An 18,974-nucleotide genomic window follows, 5' to 3' on the forward strand; every position below is an offset into this window, starting at 1 on the left:
AAGGGGCTGTTGTTGTTTAGCACCTAGCAAGGGGCTGTTGTTGTTTAGCACCTAGCAAGTGGCTGTTGTTGTTTAGCACCTAGCAAGAAGCTGCTGTTGTTTAGCACCTAGCAAGAGGCTTCTGTTGTTTAGCACCTAGCAAGAGGCTGTTGTTTAGCACCTAGCAAGAGGCTGTTGTTGTTTAGCACCTAGCAAGAGGCTGTTGTTTAGCACCTAGCAAGAGGCTGCTGTTGTTTAGCACCTAGCAAGAGGCTGTTGTTTAGCACCTAGCAAGGGGCTGTTGTTGTTTAGCACCTAGCAAGTGGCTGTTGTTGTTTAGCGCTTAGCAAGAGGCTGTTGTTTTGCGCCTAGCAAGAGGCTGTTGTTTAGCGCCTAGCAAGAGGCTGTTGTTTAGCGCCTAGCAAGAGGCTGTTGTTTAGCACCTAGCAAGAGGCTGCTGTTTAGCACCTAGCAAGGGGCTGTTGTTGTTTAGCACCTAGCAAGTGGCTGTTGTTGTTTAGCACCTAGCAAGAGGCTGTTGTTTAGCGCCTAGCAAGAGGCTGTTGTTTAGCACCTAGCAAGAGGCTGTTGTTTAGCACCTAGCAAGAGGCTGCTGTTTAGCCTACATGCGATGGGAGAGTTTGAAAAACAAATACCCACTGGAGATAATAATGATGTCATTCTGCCAGGGAAGCGTAGGCAACTTTGTGGTTAAAATTGAATTAAGAAGGTTTCTGGGAAAGCCTTTCCCTCTGAAACACGACCCTGCCAAGACGCACTGCTTCTAGACACACTGCTCGCTTAACCCGGAAGACAGACGTACCAATTTGTCATAGGAAACACCGTACAGCTAGCTACTGAAGTCAGCGTGCACTGTGCCCGGCCGCCAGAAGGAGTCGCTAGAGCACAATGTGACAAGGACATCCCAGCCGGGCAAAGCTGGGTCAATTGTGCGGCGCCTCATGGGTCTCCCGGTAGCGGCCGGCTGTAACGCAGCCCGGGATCGAACCCGGATCTGTAGTGACGTCTCTAGCACTGCGATGCAGTGCCTTAGACTGGTAAACTTGATAAAGTATTCAATATTTTGTATTTCAGATTGAATCAAGGCAGTAGACCCTACCAGAGGACACCAACATAGAGCTCCTTCAGCAAACAAAATGTGAACACCAGGGGCGCCTGGCTTGCTACTTATTCTATATGGCTGGCTACTCTATGTACCTGTAGAAAACACTGCCTAGGGTCGCCTGGCTGCCTACTCTATGTACCTGTAGAACCACTGCCTGGGGTCGCCTGGCTGGCTACTCTGTGTACCTGTAAAAAACACTGCCTGGTGTCGCCTGGCTGGCTACTCTATGTACCTGTAGAAAACACTGCCAGGGGACACCTGGCTGGCTACTCTATGTACCTGTAGAAAACACTGCCTGGGGACACCTGGCTGGCTACTCTGTGTACCTGTAGAAAACACTGCCTGGGGTCGCCTGGCTGGCTACTCTATGTACCTGTAGAAAACACTGCCTAGGGTCGCCTGGCTGCCTACTCTATGTACCTGTAGAAAACACTGCCTGGGGTCGCCTGGCTGGCTACTCTGTGTACCTGTAGAAAACACCTCCTGGGGTCGCCTGGCTGGCTACTCTATGTACCTGTAGAAAACACTGCCAGGGGACACCTGGCTGGCTACTCTGTGTACCTGTAGAAAACACTGCCTGGGGTCACCTGGCTGGCTACTCTATGTACCTGTAGAAAACACTGCCAGGGGACACCTGGCTGGCTACTCTGTGTACCTGTAGAAAACACTGTCTGGGGACGCCTGGCTGGCTACTCTGTGTACCTGTAGAACCACTGCCTGGGGTCGTCTGGCTGGCTACTCTGTGTACCTGTAAAAAACACTGCCTGGGAACACCTGGCTGGCTACTCTGTGTACCTGTAGAAAACACTGCCTGGGGTCGCCTGGCTGGCTACTCTGTGTACCTGTAGAAAACACTGCCAGGGGACACCTGGCTGGCTACTCTGTGTACCTGTAGAAAACACTGCCTGGGGTCGCCTGGCTGGCTACTCTGTGTACCTGTAGAAAACACTGCCAGGGGACACCTGGCTGGCTACTCTGTGTACCTGTAGAAAACACTGCCTGGGGTCGCCTGGCTGGCTACTCTGTGTACCTGTAGAAAACACCTCCTGGGGTCGCCTGGCTGGCTACTCTATGTACCTGTAGAAAACACTGCCAGGGGACACCTGGCTGGCTACTCTGTGTACCTGTAGAAAACACTGCCTGGGGACGCCTGGCTGGCTACTCTGTGCACCTGTAGAAAACACTGCCTGGGGTCGCCTGGCTGGCTACTCTGTGTACCTGTAGAAAACACTGCCTGGGGTCGCCTGGCTGGCTACTCTATGTACCTGTAGAAAACACCTCCTGGGGTCGCCTGGCTGGCTACTCTATGTACCTGTAGAAAACACTGCCTGGGGTCACCTGGCTGGCTACTCTATGTACCTGTAGAAAACACTGTCTGGGGACACCTGGCTGGCTACTCTGTGTACCTGTAGAAAACACTGCCTGGGGTCGCCTGGCTGGCTACTCTGTGTACCTGTAGAAAACACTGCCTGGGGTCACCTGGCTGGCTACTCTGTGTACCTGTAGAAAACACTGCCTGGGGTCACCTGGCTGGCTACTCTATGTATCTGTAGAAAACACTGCCAGGGGTCACCTGGCTGGCTACTCTGTGTACCTGTAAAAAACACTGCCTGGGAACACCTGGCTGGCTACTCTGTGTACCTGTAGAAAACACTGCCTGGGGTCGCCTGGCTGGCTACTCTATGTACCTGTAGAAAACACTACCTGGGGACACCTGGCTGGCTACTCTGTGTACCTGTAGAAAACACTGCCAGGGGACACCTGGCTGGCTACTCTGTGTACCTGTAGAAAACACTGCCAGGGGACACCTGGCTGGCTACTCTGTGTACCTGTAGAAAACACTGCCTGGGGTCGCCTGGCTGGCTACTCTGTGTACCTGTAGAAAACACCTCCTGGGGTCGCCTGGCTGGCTACTCTATGTACCTGTAGAAAACACTGCCTGGGGTCACCTGGCTGGCTACTCTATGTACCTGTAGAAAACACTGCCTGGGGTCGCCTGGCTGGCTACTCTGTGTACCTGTAGAAAACACCTCCTGGGGTCGCCTGGCTGGCTACTCTATGTACCTGTAGAAAACACTGCCAGGGGACACCTGGCTGGCTACTCTGTGTACCTGTAGAAAACACTGCCAGGGGACACCTGGCTGGCTACTCTGTGTACCTGTAGAAAACACTGCCTGGGAACACCTGGCTGGCTACTCTATGTACCTGTAGAAAACACTGCCTGGGGTCGCCTGGCTGGCTACTCTATGTACCTGTAGAAAACACTGCCAGGGGTCACCTGGCTGGCTACTCTATGTACCTGTAGAAAACACTGCCTGGGGTCACCTGGCTGGCTACTCTATGTACCTGTAGAAAACACTGCCTGGGGTCGCCTGGCTGGCTACTCTATGTACCTGTAGAAAACACTGCCAGGGGACACCTGGCTGGCTACTCTGTGTACCTGTAGAAAACACTGCCAGGGGACACCTGGCTGGCTACTCTGTGCACCTGTAGAAAACACTGCACACACAGTTTATACAGTTTAAACAGACCCCAAGAAAGATTCACTACACCAAACCACCAGCCTCCACACAGGGAGAAAGATGAACACAGTATTCATGTCCTATATTTACTGTACCAGATCTACATGTCCTATATATACTGTACCAGATCTACCATAGTCTACATGTCCTATATATACTGTACCAGATCTACCGTAGTCTACATGTCCTATATATACTGTACCAGATCTACATGCCCTATATATACTGTACCAGATCTACCATAGTCTACATGTCCTATATATACTGTACCAGATCTACATGCCCTATATATACTGTACCAGATCTACCATAGTCTACATGTCCTATATATACTGTACCAGATCTACCGTAGTCTACATGTCCTATATATACTCTACCAGATCTACATGTCCTATATATACTGTACCAGATCTACATGTCCTATATATACTGTACCAGATCTACATGTCCTATATATACTGTACCAGATCTACCGTAGTCTACATGTCCTATATATACTGTACCAGATCTACATGCCCTATATATACTGTACCAGATCTACATGTCCTATATATACTGTACCAGATCTACCATAGTCTACATGTCCTATATATACTGTACCAGATCTACCGTAGTCTACATGTCCTATATATACTGTACCAGATCTACATGTCCTATATATACTGTACCAGATCTACCATAGTCTACATGTCCTATATATACTGTACCAGATCTACCATAGTCTACATGTCCTATATATACTGTACCAGATCTACCATAGTCTACATGTCCTATATATACTGTACCAGATCTACCATAGTCTACATGTCCTATATATACTGTACCAGATCTACCATAGTCTACATGCCCTATATATACTGTACCAGATCTACATGTCCTATATATACTGTACCAGATCTACATGTCCTATATATACTGTACCAGATCTACCATAGTCTACATGCCCTATATATACTGTACCAGATCTACATGTCCTATATACACTGTACCAGATCTACCATAGTCTACATGTCCTATATATACTGTACCAGATCTACCATAGTCTACATGTCCTATATATACTGTACCAGATCTACCATAGTCTACATGTCCTATATATACTGTACCAGATCTACCATAGTCTACATGTCCTATATATACTGTACCAGATCTACCATAGTCTACATGTCCTATATATACTGTACCAGATCTACATGTCCTATATATACTGTACCAGATCTACATGTCCTATATATACTGTACCAGATCTACATGTCCTATATATACTGTACCAGATCTACATGTCCTATATATACTGTACCAGATCTACATGTCCTATATATACTGTACCAGATCTACCATAGTCTACATGTCCTATATATACTGTACCAGATCTACATGTCCTATATATACTGTACCAGATCTACATGTCCTATATATACTGTACCAGATCTACATGTCCTATATATACTGTAAAAGATCTACATGCCCTATATATACTGTACCAGATCTACATGTCCTATATATACTGTACCAGATCTACATGTCCTATATATACTGTACCAGATCTACATGTCCTATATATACTGTACCAGATCTACATGTCCTATACATACTGTACCAGATCTACATGTCCTATATATACTGTACCAGATCTACCATAGTCTACATGTCCTATATACACTGTACCAGATCTACATGTCCTATATATACTGTACCAGATCTACCGTAGTCTACTTGTCCTATATATACTGTATATATACTGACAGTTTAAGAAGGGGTAAGACAGACAGACAGACAGACAGACAGACAGACAGACAGACAGACAGACAGAGACAGACAGAGACAGACAGACAGACAGACAGACAGACAGACAGACAGACAGACAGACTGTTCACAGTCAGGAAACATGCCTGAGACCTCCAGACTTTAGCTCAGTGGGACTAGACAGTCCCAACAACAGCCCAGTCTGAATCCAGACTTTAGCTCAGTGGGACTAGACAGTCCCAACAACAGCCCAGTCTGAATCCAGACTTTAGCTCAGTGGGACTAGACAGTCCCAACAACAGCCCAGTCTGAATCCAGACTTTAGCTCAGTGGGACTAGACAGTCCCAACAACAGCCCAGTCTGAATCCAGACTTTAGCTCAGTGGGACTAGACAGTCCCAACAACAGCCCAGTCTGAATCCAGACTTTAGCTCAGTGGGACTAGACAGTCCCAACAACAGCCCAGTCTGAATCCAGACTTTAGCTCAGTGGGACTAGACAGTCCCAACAACAGCCCAGTCTGAATCCAGACTTTAGCTCAGTGGGACTAGACAGTCCCAACAACAGCCTAGTCTGAATCCAGACTTTAGCTCAGTGGGACTAGACAGTCCCAACAACAGCAGAGTCTGAATCCAGACTTTAGCTCAGTGGGACTAGACAGTCCCAACAACAGCAGAGTCTGAATCCAGACTTTAGCTCAGTGGGACTAGACAGTCCCAACAACAGCCCAGTCTGAATCCAGACTTTAGCTCAGTGGGACTAGACAGTCCCAACAACAGTCCAGTCTGAATCCAGACTTTAGCAGTCAGTGGGACTAGACAGTCCCAACAACAGCCCAGTCTGAATCCAGACTTTAGCTCAGTGGGACTAGACAGTCCCAACAACAGCCCAGTCTGAATCCAGACTTTAGCTCAGTGGGACTAGACAGTCCCAACAACAGCCCAGTCTGAATCCAGACTTTAGCTCAGTGGGACTAAACAGTCCCAACAACAGCCCAGTCTGAATCCAGACTTTAGCTCAGTGGGACTAGACAGTCCCAACAACAGCAGAGTCTGAATCCAGACTTTAGCTCAGTGGGACTAGACAGTCCCAACAACAGTCCAGTCTGAATCCAGACTTTAGCTCAGTGGGACTAGACAGTCCCAACAACAGCCCAGTCTGAATCCAGACTTTAGCTCAGTGGGACTAAACAGTCCCAACAACAGCCCAGTCTGAATCCAGACTTTAGCTCAGTGGGACTAGACAGTCCCAACAACAGCAGAGTCTGAATCCAGACTTTAGCTCAGTGGGACTAGACAGTCCCAACAACAGCCCAGGCTGAATCCAGACTTTAGCTCAGTGGGACTAGACAGTCCCAACAACAGCAGAGTCTGAATCCAGACTTTAGCTCAGTGGGACTAGACAGTCCCAACAACAGCAGAGTCTGAATCCAGACTTTAGCTCAGTGGGACTAGACAGTCCCAACAACAGCCCAGTCTGAATCCAGACTTTAGCTCAGTGGGACTAGACAGTCCCAACAACAGCAGAGTCTGAATCCAGACTTTAGCTCAGTGGGACTAGACAGTCCCAACAACAGTCCAGTCTGAATCCAGACTTTAGCTCAGTGGGACTAGACAGTCCCAACAACAGCAGAGTCTGAATCCAGACTTTAGCTCAGTGGGACTAGACAGTCCCAACAACAGCCCAGTCTGAATCCAGACTTTAGCTCAGTGGGACTAGACAGTCCCAACAACAGCCCAGTCTGAATCCAGACTTTAGCTCAGTGGGACTAGACAGTCCCAACAACAGCCCAGTCTGAATCCAGACTTTAGCTCAGTGGGACTAGACAGTCCCAACAACAGCCCAGTCTGAATCCAGACTTTAGCTCAGTGGGACTAGACAGTCCCAACAACAGCCCAGTCTGAATCCAGACTTTAGCTCAGTGGGACTAGACAGTCCCAACAACAGCCCAGTCTGAATCCAGACTTTAGCTCAGTGGGACTAGACAGTCCCAACAACAGCCCAGTCTGAATCCAGACTTTAGCTCAGTGGGACTAGACAGTCCCAACAACAGCCCAGTCTGAATCCAGACTTTAGCTCAGTGGGACTAGACAGTCCCAACAACAGCAGAGTCTGAATCCAGACTTTAGCTCAGTGGGACTAGACAGTCCCAACAACAGCAGAGTCTGAATCCAGACTTTAGCTCAGTGGGACTAGACAGTCCCAACAACAGCCCAGTCTGAATCCAGACTTTAGCTCAGTGGGACTAGACAGTCCCAACAACAGCCCAGTCTGAATCCAGACTTTAGCTCAGTGGGACTAGACAGTCCCAACAACAGCCCAGTCTGAATCCAGACTTTAGCTCAGTGGGACTAGACAGTCCCAACAACAGCAGAGTCTGAATCCAGACTTTAGCTCAGTGGGACTAGACAGTCCCAACAACAGCAGAGTCTGAATCCAGACTTTAGCTCAGTGGGACTAGACAGTCCCAACAACAGCCCAGTCTGAATCCAGACTTTAGCTCAGTGGGACTAGACAGTCCCAACAACAGCCCAGTCTGAATCCAGACTTTAGCTCAGTGGGACTAGACAGTCCCAACAACAGCCCAGTCTGAATCCAGACTTTAGCTCAGTGGGACTAGACAGTCCCAACAACAGCAGAGTCTGAATCCAGACTTTAGCTCAGTGGGACTAGACAGTCCCAACAACAGCCCAGTCTGAATCCAGACTTTAGCTCAGTGGGACTAGACAGTCCCAACAACAGCCCAGTCTGAATCCAGACTTTAGCTCAGTGGGACTAGACAGTCCCAACAACAGCAGAGTCTGAATCCAGACTTTAGCTCAGTGGGACTAGACAGTCCCAACAACAGCCCAGTCTGAATCCAGACTTTAGCTCAGTGGGACTAGACAGTCCCAACAACAGCCCAGTCTGAATCCAGACTTTAGCTCAGTGGGACTAGACAGTCCCAACAACAGCCTAGTCTGAATCCAGACTTTAGCTCAGTGGGACTAGACAGTCCCAACAACAGCCCAGTCTGAATCCAGACTTTAGCTCAGTGGGACTAGACAGTCCCAACAACAGCCCAGTCTGAATCCAGACTTTAGCTCAGTGGGACTAGACAGTCCCAACAACAGCCCAGTCTGAATCCAGACTTTAGCTCAGTGGGACTAGACAGTCCCAACAACAGCCCAGTCTGAATCCAGACTTTAGCTCAGTGGGACTAGACAGTCCCAACAACAGCCCAGTCTGAATCCAGACTTTAGCTCAGTGGGACTAGACAGTCCCAACAACAGCAGAGTCTGAATCCAGACTTTAGCTCAGTGGGACTAGACAGTCCCAACAACAGCCCAGTCTGAATCCAGACTTTAGCTCAGTGGGACTAGACAGTCCCAACAACAGCAGAGTCTGAATCCAGACTTTAGCTCAGTGGGACTAGACAGTCCCAACAACAGCCCAGTCTGAATCCAGACTTTAGCTCAGTGGGACTAGACAGTCCCAACAACAGCCCAGTCTGAATCCAGACTTTAGCTCAGTGGGACTAGACAGTCCCAACAACAGCAGAGTCTGAATCCAGACTTTAGCTCAGTGGGACTAGACAGTCCCAACAACAGTCCAGTCTGAATCCAGACTTTAGCTCAGTGGGACTAGACAGTCCCAACAACAGCCCAGTCTGAATCCAGACTTTAGCTCAGTGGGACTAGACAGTCCCAACAACAGCCCAGTCTGAATCCAGACTTTAGCTCAGTGGGACTAGACAGTCCCAACAACAGCCTAGTCTGAATCCAGACTTTAGCTCAGTGGGACTAGACAGTCCCAACAACAGCCCAGTCTGAATCCAGACTTTAGCTCAGTGGGACTAGACAGTCCCAACAACAGCCCAGGCTGAATCCAGACTTTAGCTCAGTGGGACTAGACAGTCCCAACAACAGCAGAGGCTGAATCCAGACTTTAGCTCAGTGGGACTAGACAGTCCCAACAACAGCCCAGTCTGAATCCAGACTTTAGCTCAGTGGGACTAGACAGTCCCAACAACAGCAGAGTCTGAATCCAGACTTTAGCTCAGTGGGACTAGACAGTCCCAACAACAGCCCAGTCTGAATCCAGACTTTAGCTCAGTGGGACTAGACAGTCCCAACAACAGCCCAGTCTGAATCCAGACTTTAGCTCAGTGGGACTAGACAGTCCCAACAACAGCAGAGTCTGAATCCAGACTTTAGCTCAGTGGGACTAGACAGTCCCAACAACAGCAGAGTCTGAATCCAGACTTTAGCTCAGTGGGACTAGACAGTCCCAACAACAGCCCAGTCTGAATCCAGACTTTAGCTCAGTGGGACTAGACAGTCCCAACAACAGCAGAGTCTGAATCCAGACTTTAGCTCAGTGGGACTAGACAGTCCCAACAACAGCAGAGTCTGAATCCAGACTTTAGCTCAGTGGGACTAGACAGTCCCAACAACAGCAGAGTCTGAATCCAGACTTTAGCTCAGTGGGACTAGACAGTCCCAACAACAGCCCAGTCTGAATCCAGACTTTAGCTCAGTGGGACTAGACAGTCCCAACAACAGCAGAGTCTGAATCCAGACTTTAGCTCAGTGGGACTAGACAGTCCCAACAAGAGCCCAGTCTGAATCCAGACTTTAGCTCAGTGGGACTAGACAGTCCCAACAACAGCCCAGTCTGAATCCAGACTTTAGCTCAGTGGGACTAGACAGTCCCAACAACAGCAGAGTCTGAATCCAGACTTTAGCTCAGTGGGACTAGACAGTCCCAACAAGAGCCCAGTCTGAATCCAGACTTTAGCTCAGTGGGACTAGACAGTCCCAACAACAGCCCAGTCTGAATCCAGACTTTAGCTCAGTGGGACTAGACAGTCCCAACAACAGCAGAGTCTGAATCCAGACTTTAGCTCAGTGGGACTAGACAGTCCCAACAACAGCAGAGTCTGAATCAGACTTTAGCTCAGTGGGACTAGACAGTCCCAACAACAGCCCAGTCTGAATCCAGACTTTAGCTCAGTGGGACTAGACAGTCCCAACAACAGCCCAGTCTGAATCCAGACTTTAGCTCAGTGGGACTAGACAGACAGTCCCAGTGGGACAACAGCAGAGTCTGAATCCAGACTTTAGCTCAGTGGGACTAGACAGTCCCAACAACAGCCCAGTCTGAATCCAGACTTTAGCTCAGTGGGACTAGACAGTCCCAACAACAGCCAGTCTGAATCCAGACTTTAGCTCAGTGGGACTAGACAGTCCCAACAACAGCCAGTCTGAATCCAGACTTTAGCTCAGTGGGACTAGACAGTCCCAACAACAGTCCAGTCTGAATCCAGACTTTAGCTCAGTGGGACTAGACAGTCCCAACAACAGCCAGTCTGAATCCAGACTTTAGCTCAGTGGGACTAGACAGTCCCAACAACAGCCCAGTCTGAATCCAGACTTTAGCTCAGTGGGACTAGACAGTCCCAACAACAGCCCAGTCTGAATCCAGACTTTAGCTCAGTGGGACTAGACAGTCCCAACAACAGCCAGTCTGAATCCAGACTTTAGCTCAGTGGGACTAGACAGTCCCAACAACAGCCCAGTCTGAATCCAGACTTTAGCTCAGTGGGACTAGACAGTCCCAACAACAGCCCAGTCTGAATCCAGACTTTAGCTCAGTGGGACTAGACAGTCCCAACAACAGCCCAGTCTGAATCCAGACTTTAGTGGGACTAGACAGTCCCAACAACAGCCCAGGCTGAATCCAGAGCTCAGTGGGACTAGACAGTCCCAACAACAGCCCAGTCTGAATCCAGACTTTAGCTCAGTGGGACTAGACAGTCCCAACAACCAGAGTCTGAATCCAGACTTTAGCTCAGTGGGACTAGACAGTCCCAACAACAGCCCAGTCTGAATCCAGACTTTAGCTCAGTGGGACTAGACAGTCCCAACAACAGCCAGTCTGAATCCAGACTTTAGCTCAGTGGGACTAGACAGTCCCAACAACAGCCCAGTCTGAATCCAGACTTTAGCTCAGTGGGACAGTAGTCTGAATCCAGACTTTCCCAGTGGGACAGACAGTCCCAACAACAGCCCAGTCTGAATCCAGACTTTAGCTCAGTGGGACTAGACAGTCCCAACAACAGCCCAGTCTGAATCCAGACTTTAGCTCAGTGGGACTAGACAGTCCCAACAACAGCCCAGTCTGAATCCAGACTTTAGCTCAGTGGGACTAGACAGTCCCAACAACAGCCCAGTCTGAATCCAGACTTTAGCTCAGTGGGACTAGACAGTCCCAACAACAGCTAGACCAGTCTGAATCCAGACTTTAGCTCAGTGGGACTAGACAGTCCCAACAACAGCAGAGTCTGAATCCAGACTTTAGCTCAGTGGGACTAGACAGTCCCAACAACAGCAGAGTCTGAATCCAGACTTTAGCTCAGTGGGACTAGACAGTCCCAACAACAGCAGAGTCTGAATCCAGACTTTAGCTCAGTGGGACTAGACAGTCCCAACAACAGCCCAGTCTGAATCCAGACTTTAGCTCAGTGGGACTAGACAGTCCCAACAACAGCAGAGTCTGAATCCAGACTTTAGCTCAGTGGGACTAGACAGTCCCAACAACAGCCCAGTCTGAATCCAGACTTTAGCTCAGTGGGACTAGACAGTCCCAACAACAGCCCAGTCTGAATCCAGACTTTAGCTCAGTGGGACTAGACAGTCCCAACAACAGCAGAGTCTGAATCCAGACTTTAGCTCAGTGGGACTAGACAGTCCCAACAACAGCCCAGTCTGAATCCAGACTTTAGCTCAGTGGGACTAGACAGTCCCAACAACAGCCCAGTCTGAATCCAGACTTTAGCTCAGTGGGACTAGACAGTCCCAACAGACAGAGTCTGAATCCAGACTTTAGCTCAGTGGGACTAGACAGTCCCAACAACAGCCCAGTCTGAATCCAGACTTTAGCTCAGTGGGACTAGACAGTCCCAACAACAGCCCAGTCTGAATCCAGACTTTAGCTCAGTGGGACTAGACAGTCCCAACAACAGCAGAGTCTGAATCCAGACTTTAGCTCAGTGGGACTAGACAGTCCCAACAACAGCCCAGTCTGAATCCAGACTTTAGCTCAGTGGGACTAGACAGTCCCAGAAGCTCAGTGGGACAGCAGCAGTCTGAATCCAGACTTTAGCTCAGTGGGACTAGACAGTCCCAACAACAGCCCAGTCTGAATCCAGACTTTAGCTCAGTGGGACTAGACAGTCCCAACAACAGCAGAGTCTGAATCCAGACTTTAGCTCAGTGGGACTAGACAGTCCCAACAACAGCCCAGTCTGAATCCAGACTTTAGCTCAGTGGGACTGAATCCAGACAGTGGGACCCAACAACAGCCCAGTCTGAATCCAGACTTTAGCTCAGTGGGACTAGACAGTCCCAACAACAGCCAGTCTGAATCCAGACTTTAGCTCAGTGGGACTAGACAGTCCCAACAACAGCAGAGTCTGAATCCAGACTTTAGCTCAGTGGGACTAGACAGTCCCAACAACAGCAGAGTCTGAATCCAGACTTTAGCTCAGTGGGACTAGACAGTCCCAACAACAGCAGAGTCTGAATCCAGACTTTAGCTCAGTGGGACTAGACAGTCCCAACAACAGCCCAGTCTGAATCCAGACTTTAGCTCAGTGGGACTAGACAGTCCCAACAACAGCCCAGTCTGAATCCAGACTTTAGCTCAGTGGGACTAGACAGTCCCAACAACAGCAGAGTCTGAATCCAGACTTTAGCTCAGTGGGACTAGACAGTCCCAACAACAGCCCAGTCTGAATCCAGACTTTAGCTCAGTGGGACTAGACAGTCCCAACAACAGCCCAGTCTGAATCCAGACTTTAGCTCAGTGGGACTAGACAGTCCCAACAACAGCAGCCCAGTCTGAATCCAGACTTTAGCTCAGTGGGACTAGACAGTCCCAACAACAGCCCAGTCTGAATCCAGACTTTAGCTCAGTGGGACTAGACAGTCCCTAGACACAACAGCCCAGTCTGAATCCAGACTTTAGCTCAGTGGGACTAGACAGTCCCAACAACAGCAGAGTCTGAATCCAGACTTTAGCTCAGTGGGACTAGACAGTCCCAACAACAGCCCAGTCTGAATCCAGACTTTAGCTCAGTGGGACTAGACAGTCCCAACAACAGCCCAGTCTGAATCCAGACTTTAGCTCAGTGGGACTAGACAGTCCCAACAACAGCCTAGTCTGAATCCAGACTTTAGCTCAGTGGGACTAGACAGTCCCAACAACAGCCCAGTCTGAATCCAGACTTTAGCTCAGTGGGACTAGACAGTCCCAACAACAGCCCAGTCTGAATCCAGACTTTAGCTCAGTGGGACTAGACAGTCCCAACAACAGCCCAGTCTGAATCCAGACTTTAGCTCAGTGGGACTAGACAGTCCCAACAACAGCCCAGTCTGAATCCAGACTTTAGCTCAGTGGGACTAGACAGTCCCAACAACAGCCCAGTCTGAATCCAGACTTTAGCTCAGTGGGACTAGACAGTCCCAACAACAGCCCAGTCTGAATCCAGACTTTAGCTCAGTGGGACTAGACAGTCCCAACAACAGCCCAGTCTGAATCCAGACTTTAGCTCAGTGGGACTAGACAGTCCCAACAACAGCCCAGTCTGAATCCAGACTTTAGCTCAGTGGGACTAGACAGTCCCAACAACAGCCCAGTCTGAATCCAGACTTTAGCTCAGTGGGACTAGACAGTCCCAACAACAGCCCAGTCTGAATCCAGACTTTAGCTCAGTGGGACTAGACAGTCCCAACAACAGCCCAGTCTGAATCCAGACTTTAGCTCAGACTTTCCCAACAACAGCCCAGTCTGAATCCAGACTTTAGCTCAGTGGGCCTAGACAGTCCCAACAACAGCAGAGTCTGAATCCAGACTTTAGCTCAGTGGGACTAGACAGTCCCAACAACAGCAGAGTCTGAATCCAGACTTTAGCTCAGTGGGACTAGACAGTCCCAACAACAGCCCAGTCTGAATCCAGACTTTAGCTCAGTGGGACTAGACAGTCCCAACAACAGCCCAGTCTGAATCCAGACTTTAGCTCAGTGGGACTAGACAGTCCCAACAACAGCCCAGTCTGAATCCAGACTTTAGCTCAGTGGGACTAGACAGTCCCAACAACAGCCTAGTCTGAATCCAGACTTTAGCTCAGTGGGACTAGACAGTCCCAACAACAGCCCAGTCTGAATCCAGACTTTAGCTCAGTGGGACTAGACAGTCCCAACAACAGCAGAGTCTGAATCCAGACTTTAGCTCAGTGGGACTAGACAGTCCCAACAACAGCCCAGTCTGAATCCAGACTTTAGCTCAGTGGGACTCGACAGTCCCAACAACAGCAGAGTCTGAATCCAGACTTTAGCTCAGTGGGACTAGACAGTCCCAACAACAGCAGAGTCTGAATCCAGACTTTAGCTCAGTGGGACTAGACAGTCCCAACAACAGCCTAGTCTGAATCCAGACTTTAGCTCAGTGGGACTAGACAGTCCCAACAACAGCCCAGTCTGAATCCAGACTTTAGCTCAGTGGGACTAGACAGTCCCAACAACAGCCCAGTCTGAATCCAGACTTTAGCTCAGTGGGACTAGACAGTCCCAACAAGTCCCAACAACAGCAGAGTCTGAATCCAGACTTTAGCTCAGTGGGACTAGACAGTCCCAACAACAGCCCAGTCTGAATCCAGACTTTAGCTCAGTGGGACTAGACAGTCCCAACAACAGCAGAGTCTGAATCCAGACTTTAGCTCAGTGGGACTAGACAGTCCCAACAACAGCCCAGTCTGAATCCAGACTTTAGCTCAGTGGGACTAGACAGTCCCAACAACAGCCCAGTCTGAATCCTAGTTGTTTCCTCACACAGCAACCAGAACACAACCAAACACGACGGGGTGTTAGTCACATGCAGGTCAACCACACACACAGGCCCCACCCACCAAACTCAGGAGTCTCTCTCTTTAGTTCCTCCAGCAACATGACCTTCTTCCTGACGATGCAGCCGTAGCATCGGCCTACACCACACAATACAATGAGCAACACAGCTAACACAATGGGGACGTGTGTGTGTGTGTGTGTGTGTGTGTGTCTCACCCTCCTCCAGCCCCTCCGCGCTGTGTAATCTGATGATGTCTCCCTTGTGGAAGCTGAGCAGTGTTCTGTCCTCTGTGATGTAGTTCCTCACTGCCACCACATACTCAGAGTCCTGGGGAATAGACATTCCATTTGTCAAAATCAATCTGGACGCAGAAAAGGGGTGATAATGTGTCCATCCTTTCTATCAGGTTGTAGAGTGAAGCCTGGAGTCCTGTCACCCTCTAACCTGTCTAACCTGTCTCACCCTCTAACCTGTCTAACCTGTCTCACCCTCTAACCTGTCTAACCTGTCTCACCCTCTAACCTGTCTAACCTGTCTCACCCTCTAACCTGTCTCACCCTCTAACCTGTCTAACCTGTCTCACCCTCTAACCTGTCTAACCTGTCTAACCTGTCTCATCCTCTAACCTGTCTAACCTGTCTCACCCTCTAACCTGTCTAACCTGTCTCACCCTCTAACCTGTCTAACCTGTCTCACCCTCTAACCTGTCTAACCTGTCTCACTCTCTAACAAGTCTAACCTGTCTCACCCTCTAACCTGTCTAACCTGTCTCACCCTCTAACCTGTCTCACCCTCTAACCTGTCTAACCTGTCTCACTCTCTAACCTGTCTAACCTGTCTCACCCTCTAACCTGTCTAACCTGTCTCACCCTCTAACCTGTCTCACCCTCTAACCTGTCTAACCTGTCTCACCCTCTAACCTGTCTAACCTGTCTCACCCTCTAACCTGTCTAACCTGTCTCACCCTCTAACCTGTCTAACCTGTCTCACCCTCTAACCTGTCTAACCTGTCTCACCCTCTAACCTGTCTAACCTGTCTCATCCTCTAACCTGTCTAACCTGTCTCACCCTCTAACCTGTCTAACCTGTCTCACCCTCTAACCTGTCTAACCTGTCTAACCTGTCTCACCCTCTAACCTGTCTCACCCTCTAACCTGTCTAACCTGTCTCACCCTCTAACCTGTCTAACCTGTCTCACCCTCTAACCTGTCTAACCTGTCTAACCTGTCTCACCCTCTATCCTGTCTCACCCTCTAACCTGTCTAACCTGTCTCACCCTCTAACCTGTCTAACCTGTCTCACCCTCTAACCTGTCTAACCTGTCTCATCCTCTAACCTGTCTAACCTGTCTCACCCTCTAACCTGTCTAACCTGTCTAACCTGTCTCACCCTCTAACCTGTCTAACCTGTCTCACCCTCTAACCTGTCTAACCTGTCTCACCCTCTAACCTGTCTCACCCTCTAACCTGTCTAACCTGTCTCACCCTCTAACCTGTCTAACCTGTCTCACCCTCTAACCTGTCTAACCTGTCTCACCCTCTAACCTGTCTAACCTGTCTCATCCTCTAACCTGTCTAACCTGTCTCATCCTCTAACCTGTCTAACCTGTCTCACCCTCTAACCTGTCTAACCTGTCTCACCCTCTAACCTGTCTAACCTGTCTCACCCTCTAACCTGTCTCACCTGTCTCACCCTCTAACCTGTCTCACCTGTCTCACCCTCTAACCTGTCTAACCTGTCTCACCCTCTAACCTGTCTAACCTGTCTCACCCTCTAACCTGTCTAACCTGTCTCACCCTCTAACCTGTCTCACCCTCTAACCTGTCTAACCTGTCTCACCCTCTAACCTGTCTAACCTGTCTAACCTGTCTCACCCTCTAACCTGTCTAACCTGTCTCACCCTCTAACCTGTCTAACCTGTCTCACCCTCTAACCTGTCTAACCTGTCTCACCCTCTAACCTGTCTAACCTGTCTCACCCTCTAACCTGTCTAACCTGTCTCATCCTCTAACCTGTCTAACCTGTCTCACCTTATAACCTGTCTAACCTGTCTCACCCTCTAACCTGTCTAACCTGTCTCATCCTCTAACCTGTCTAACCTGTCTCATCCTCTAACCTGTCTAACCTGTCTCACCTTATAACCTGTCTAACCTGTCTAACCTGTCTAACCTGTCTCACCCTCTAACCTGTCTCACCCTCTAACCTGTCTAACCTGTCTCACCCTCTAACCTGTCTAACCTGTCTCACCCTCTAACATGTCTAACCTGTCTAACCTGTCTAACCTGTCTCACCCTCTAACCTGTCTAACCTGTCTCACCCTCTAACCTGTCTCACCCTCTAACCTGTCTAACCTGTCTCACCCTCTAACCTGTCTAACCTGTCTCACCCTCTAACCTGTCTAACCTGTCTCATCCTCTAACCTGTCTAACCTGTCTCACCTTATAACCTGTCTAACCTGTCTAACCTGTCTAACCTGTCTCACCCTCTAACCTGTCTCACCCTCTAACCTGTCTAACCTGTCTCATCCTCTAACCTGTCTAACCTGTCTCACCCTCTAACCTGTCTCACCCTCTAACCTGTCTAACCTGTCTCACCCTCTAACCTGTCTAACCTGTCTCACCCTCTAACCTGTCTAACCTGTCTCACCCTCTAACCTGTCTAACCTGTCTAACCTGTCTCACCCTCTAACCTGTCTAACCTGTCTCACCCTCTAACCTGTCTAACCTGTCTCACCCTCTAACCTGTCTCACCCTCTAACCTGTCTAACCTGTCTCACCCTCTAACCTGTCTAACCTGTCTAACCCTCTAACCTGTCTAACCTGTCTCACCCTCTAACCTGTCTCACTCTCTAACCTGTCTCACCTTCTAACCTGTCTCACTCTCGAACCTGTCTCACTCTCTAACCTGTCTCCCCTTCTAACCTGTCTCACTCTCTAACCTGTCTCACTCTCTAACCTGTCTCACACTCTAACCTGTCTAACCTGTCTCACTCTCTAACCTGTCTCACTCTATAACCTGTCTCACCCTCTAACCTGTCTAACCTGTCTCACTCTCTAACCTGTCTCACCCTCTAACCTGTCTAACCTGTCTCACTCTCTAACCTGTCTCACTCTAACCTGTCCAGCCTGTCTCACTCACTAACCTGTCTAACCTGTCTCACTCTCTAACCTGTCTCACTCTCTAACCTGACTAACCTGGCTCACCCTCTAACCTGTCTCACTCTCTAACCTGTCTCACCCTCTAACCTGTCTAACCTGTCTCACCCTCTAACATGTCTCATTCTCTAACCTGTATCACCCTCTAACCAGTCTAACCTGTCTCACCCTCTAACCTATCTAACTTGTCTCACTCTCTAACCTGTCTAACCTGTCTCACTCTCTAACCAGTCTAACCTGTCTCACCCTCTAACCTGTCTAACTTGTCTCACTCTCTAACCTGTCTAACCAGTCTCACCCTCTATCCTGTCTCACCCTCTAACCTGTCTCACCCTCTAACCTGTCTCACCTTCTAACCTGTCTAACCTGTCTCACCCTCTAACCTGTCTAACATGTCTCACCCTCTAACCAGTCTCACCCTTTAACCTGTCTAACCAGTCTCACCCTCTAACCAGTCTCACCCTCTAACCAGTCTCACCCTCTAACCTGTCTAACCTGTCTCACCCTCTAACCTGTCTAACCTGTCTCACCCTCTAACATGTCTCACCCTCTAACCTG

General features: G+C 49.3%; 1 protein-coding gene across 1 annotated transcript in view; it reads right to left on the reverse strand.

The window, feature by feature from the left end:
* The window catches only part of LOC135536902 (unconventional myosin-XV-like), a 192,614-nt gene that overhangs the window by 22,680 nt on the left and 150,960 nt on the right, over positions 1-18,974 (reverse strand). The window contains 1 exon segment of the mRNA XM_064963124.1: positions 15,477-15,588. Coding sequence (XP_064819196.1) covers positions 15,477-15,588 — 112 coding nt within the window.

Source organism: Oncorhynchus masou, unplaced genomic scaffold (genome assembly GCF_036934945.1).
Source record: "Oncorhynchus masou masou isolate Uvic2021 unplaced genomic scaffold, UVic_Omas_1.1 unplaced_scaffold_682, whole genome shotgun sequence".
NCBI lineage: Eukaryota > Metazoa > Chordata > Actinopteri > Salmoniformes > Salmonidae > Oncorhynchus > Oncorhynchus masou.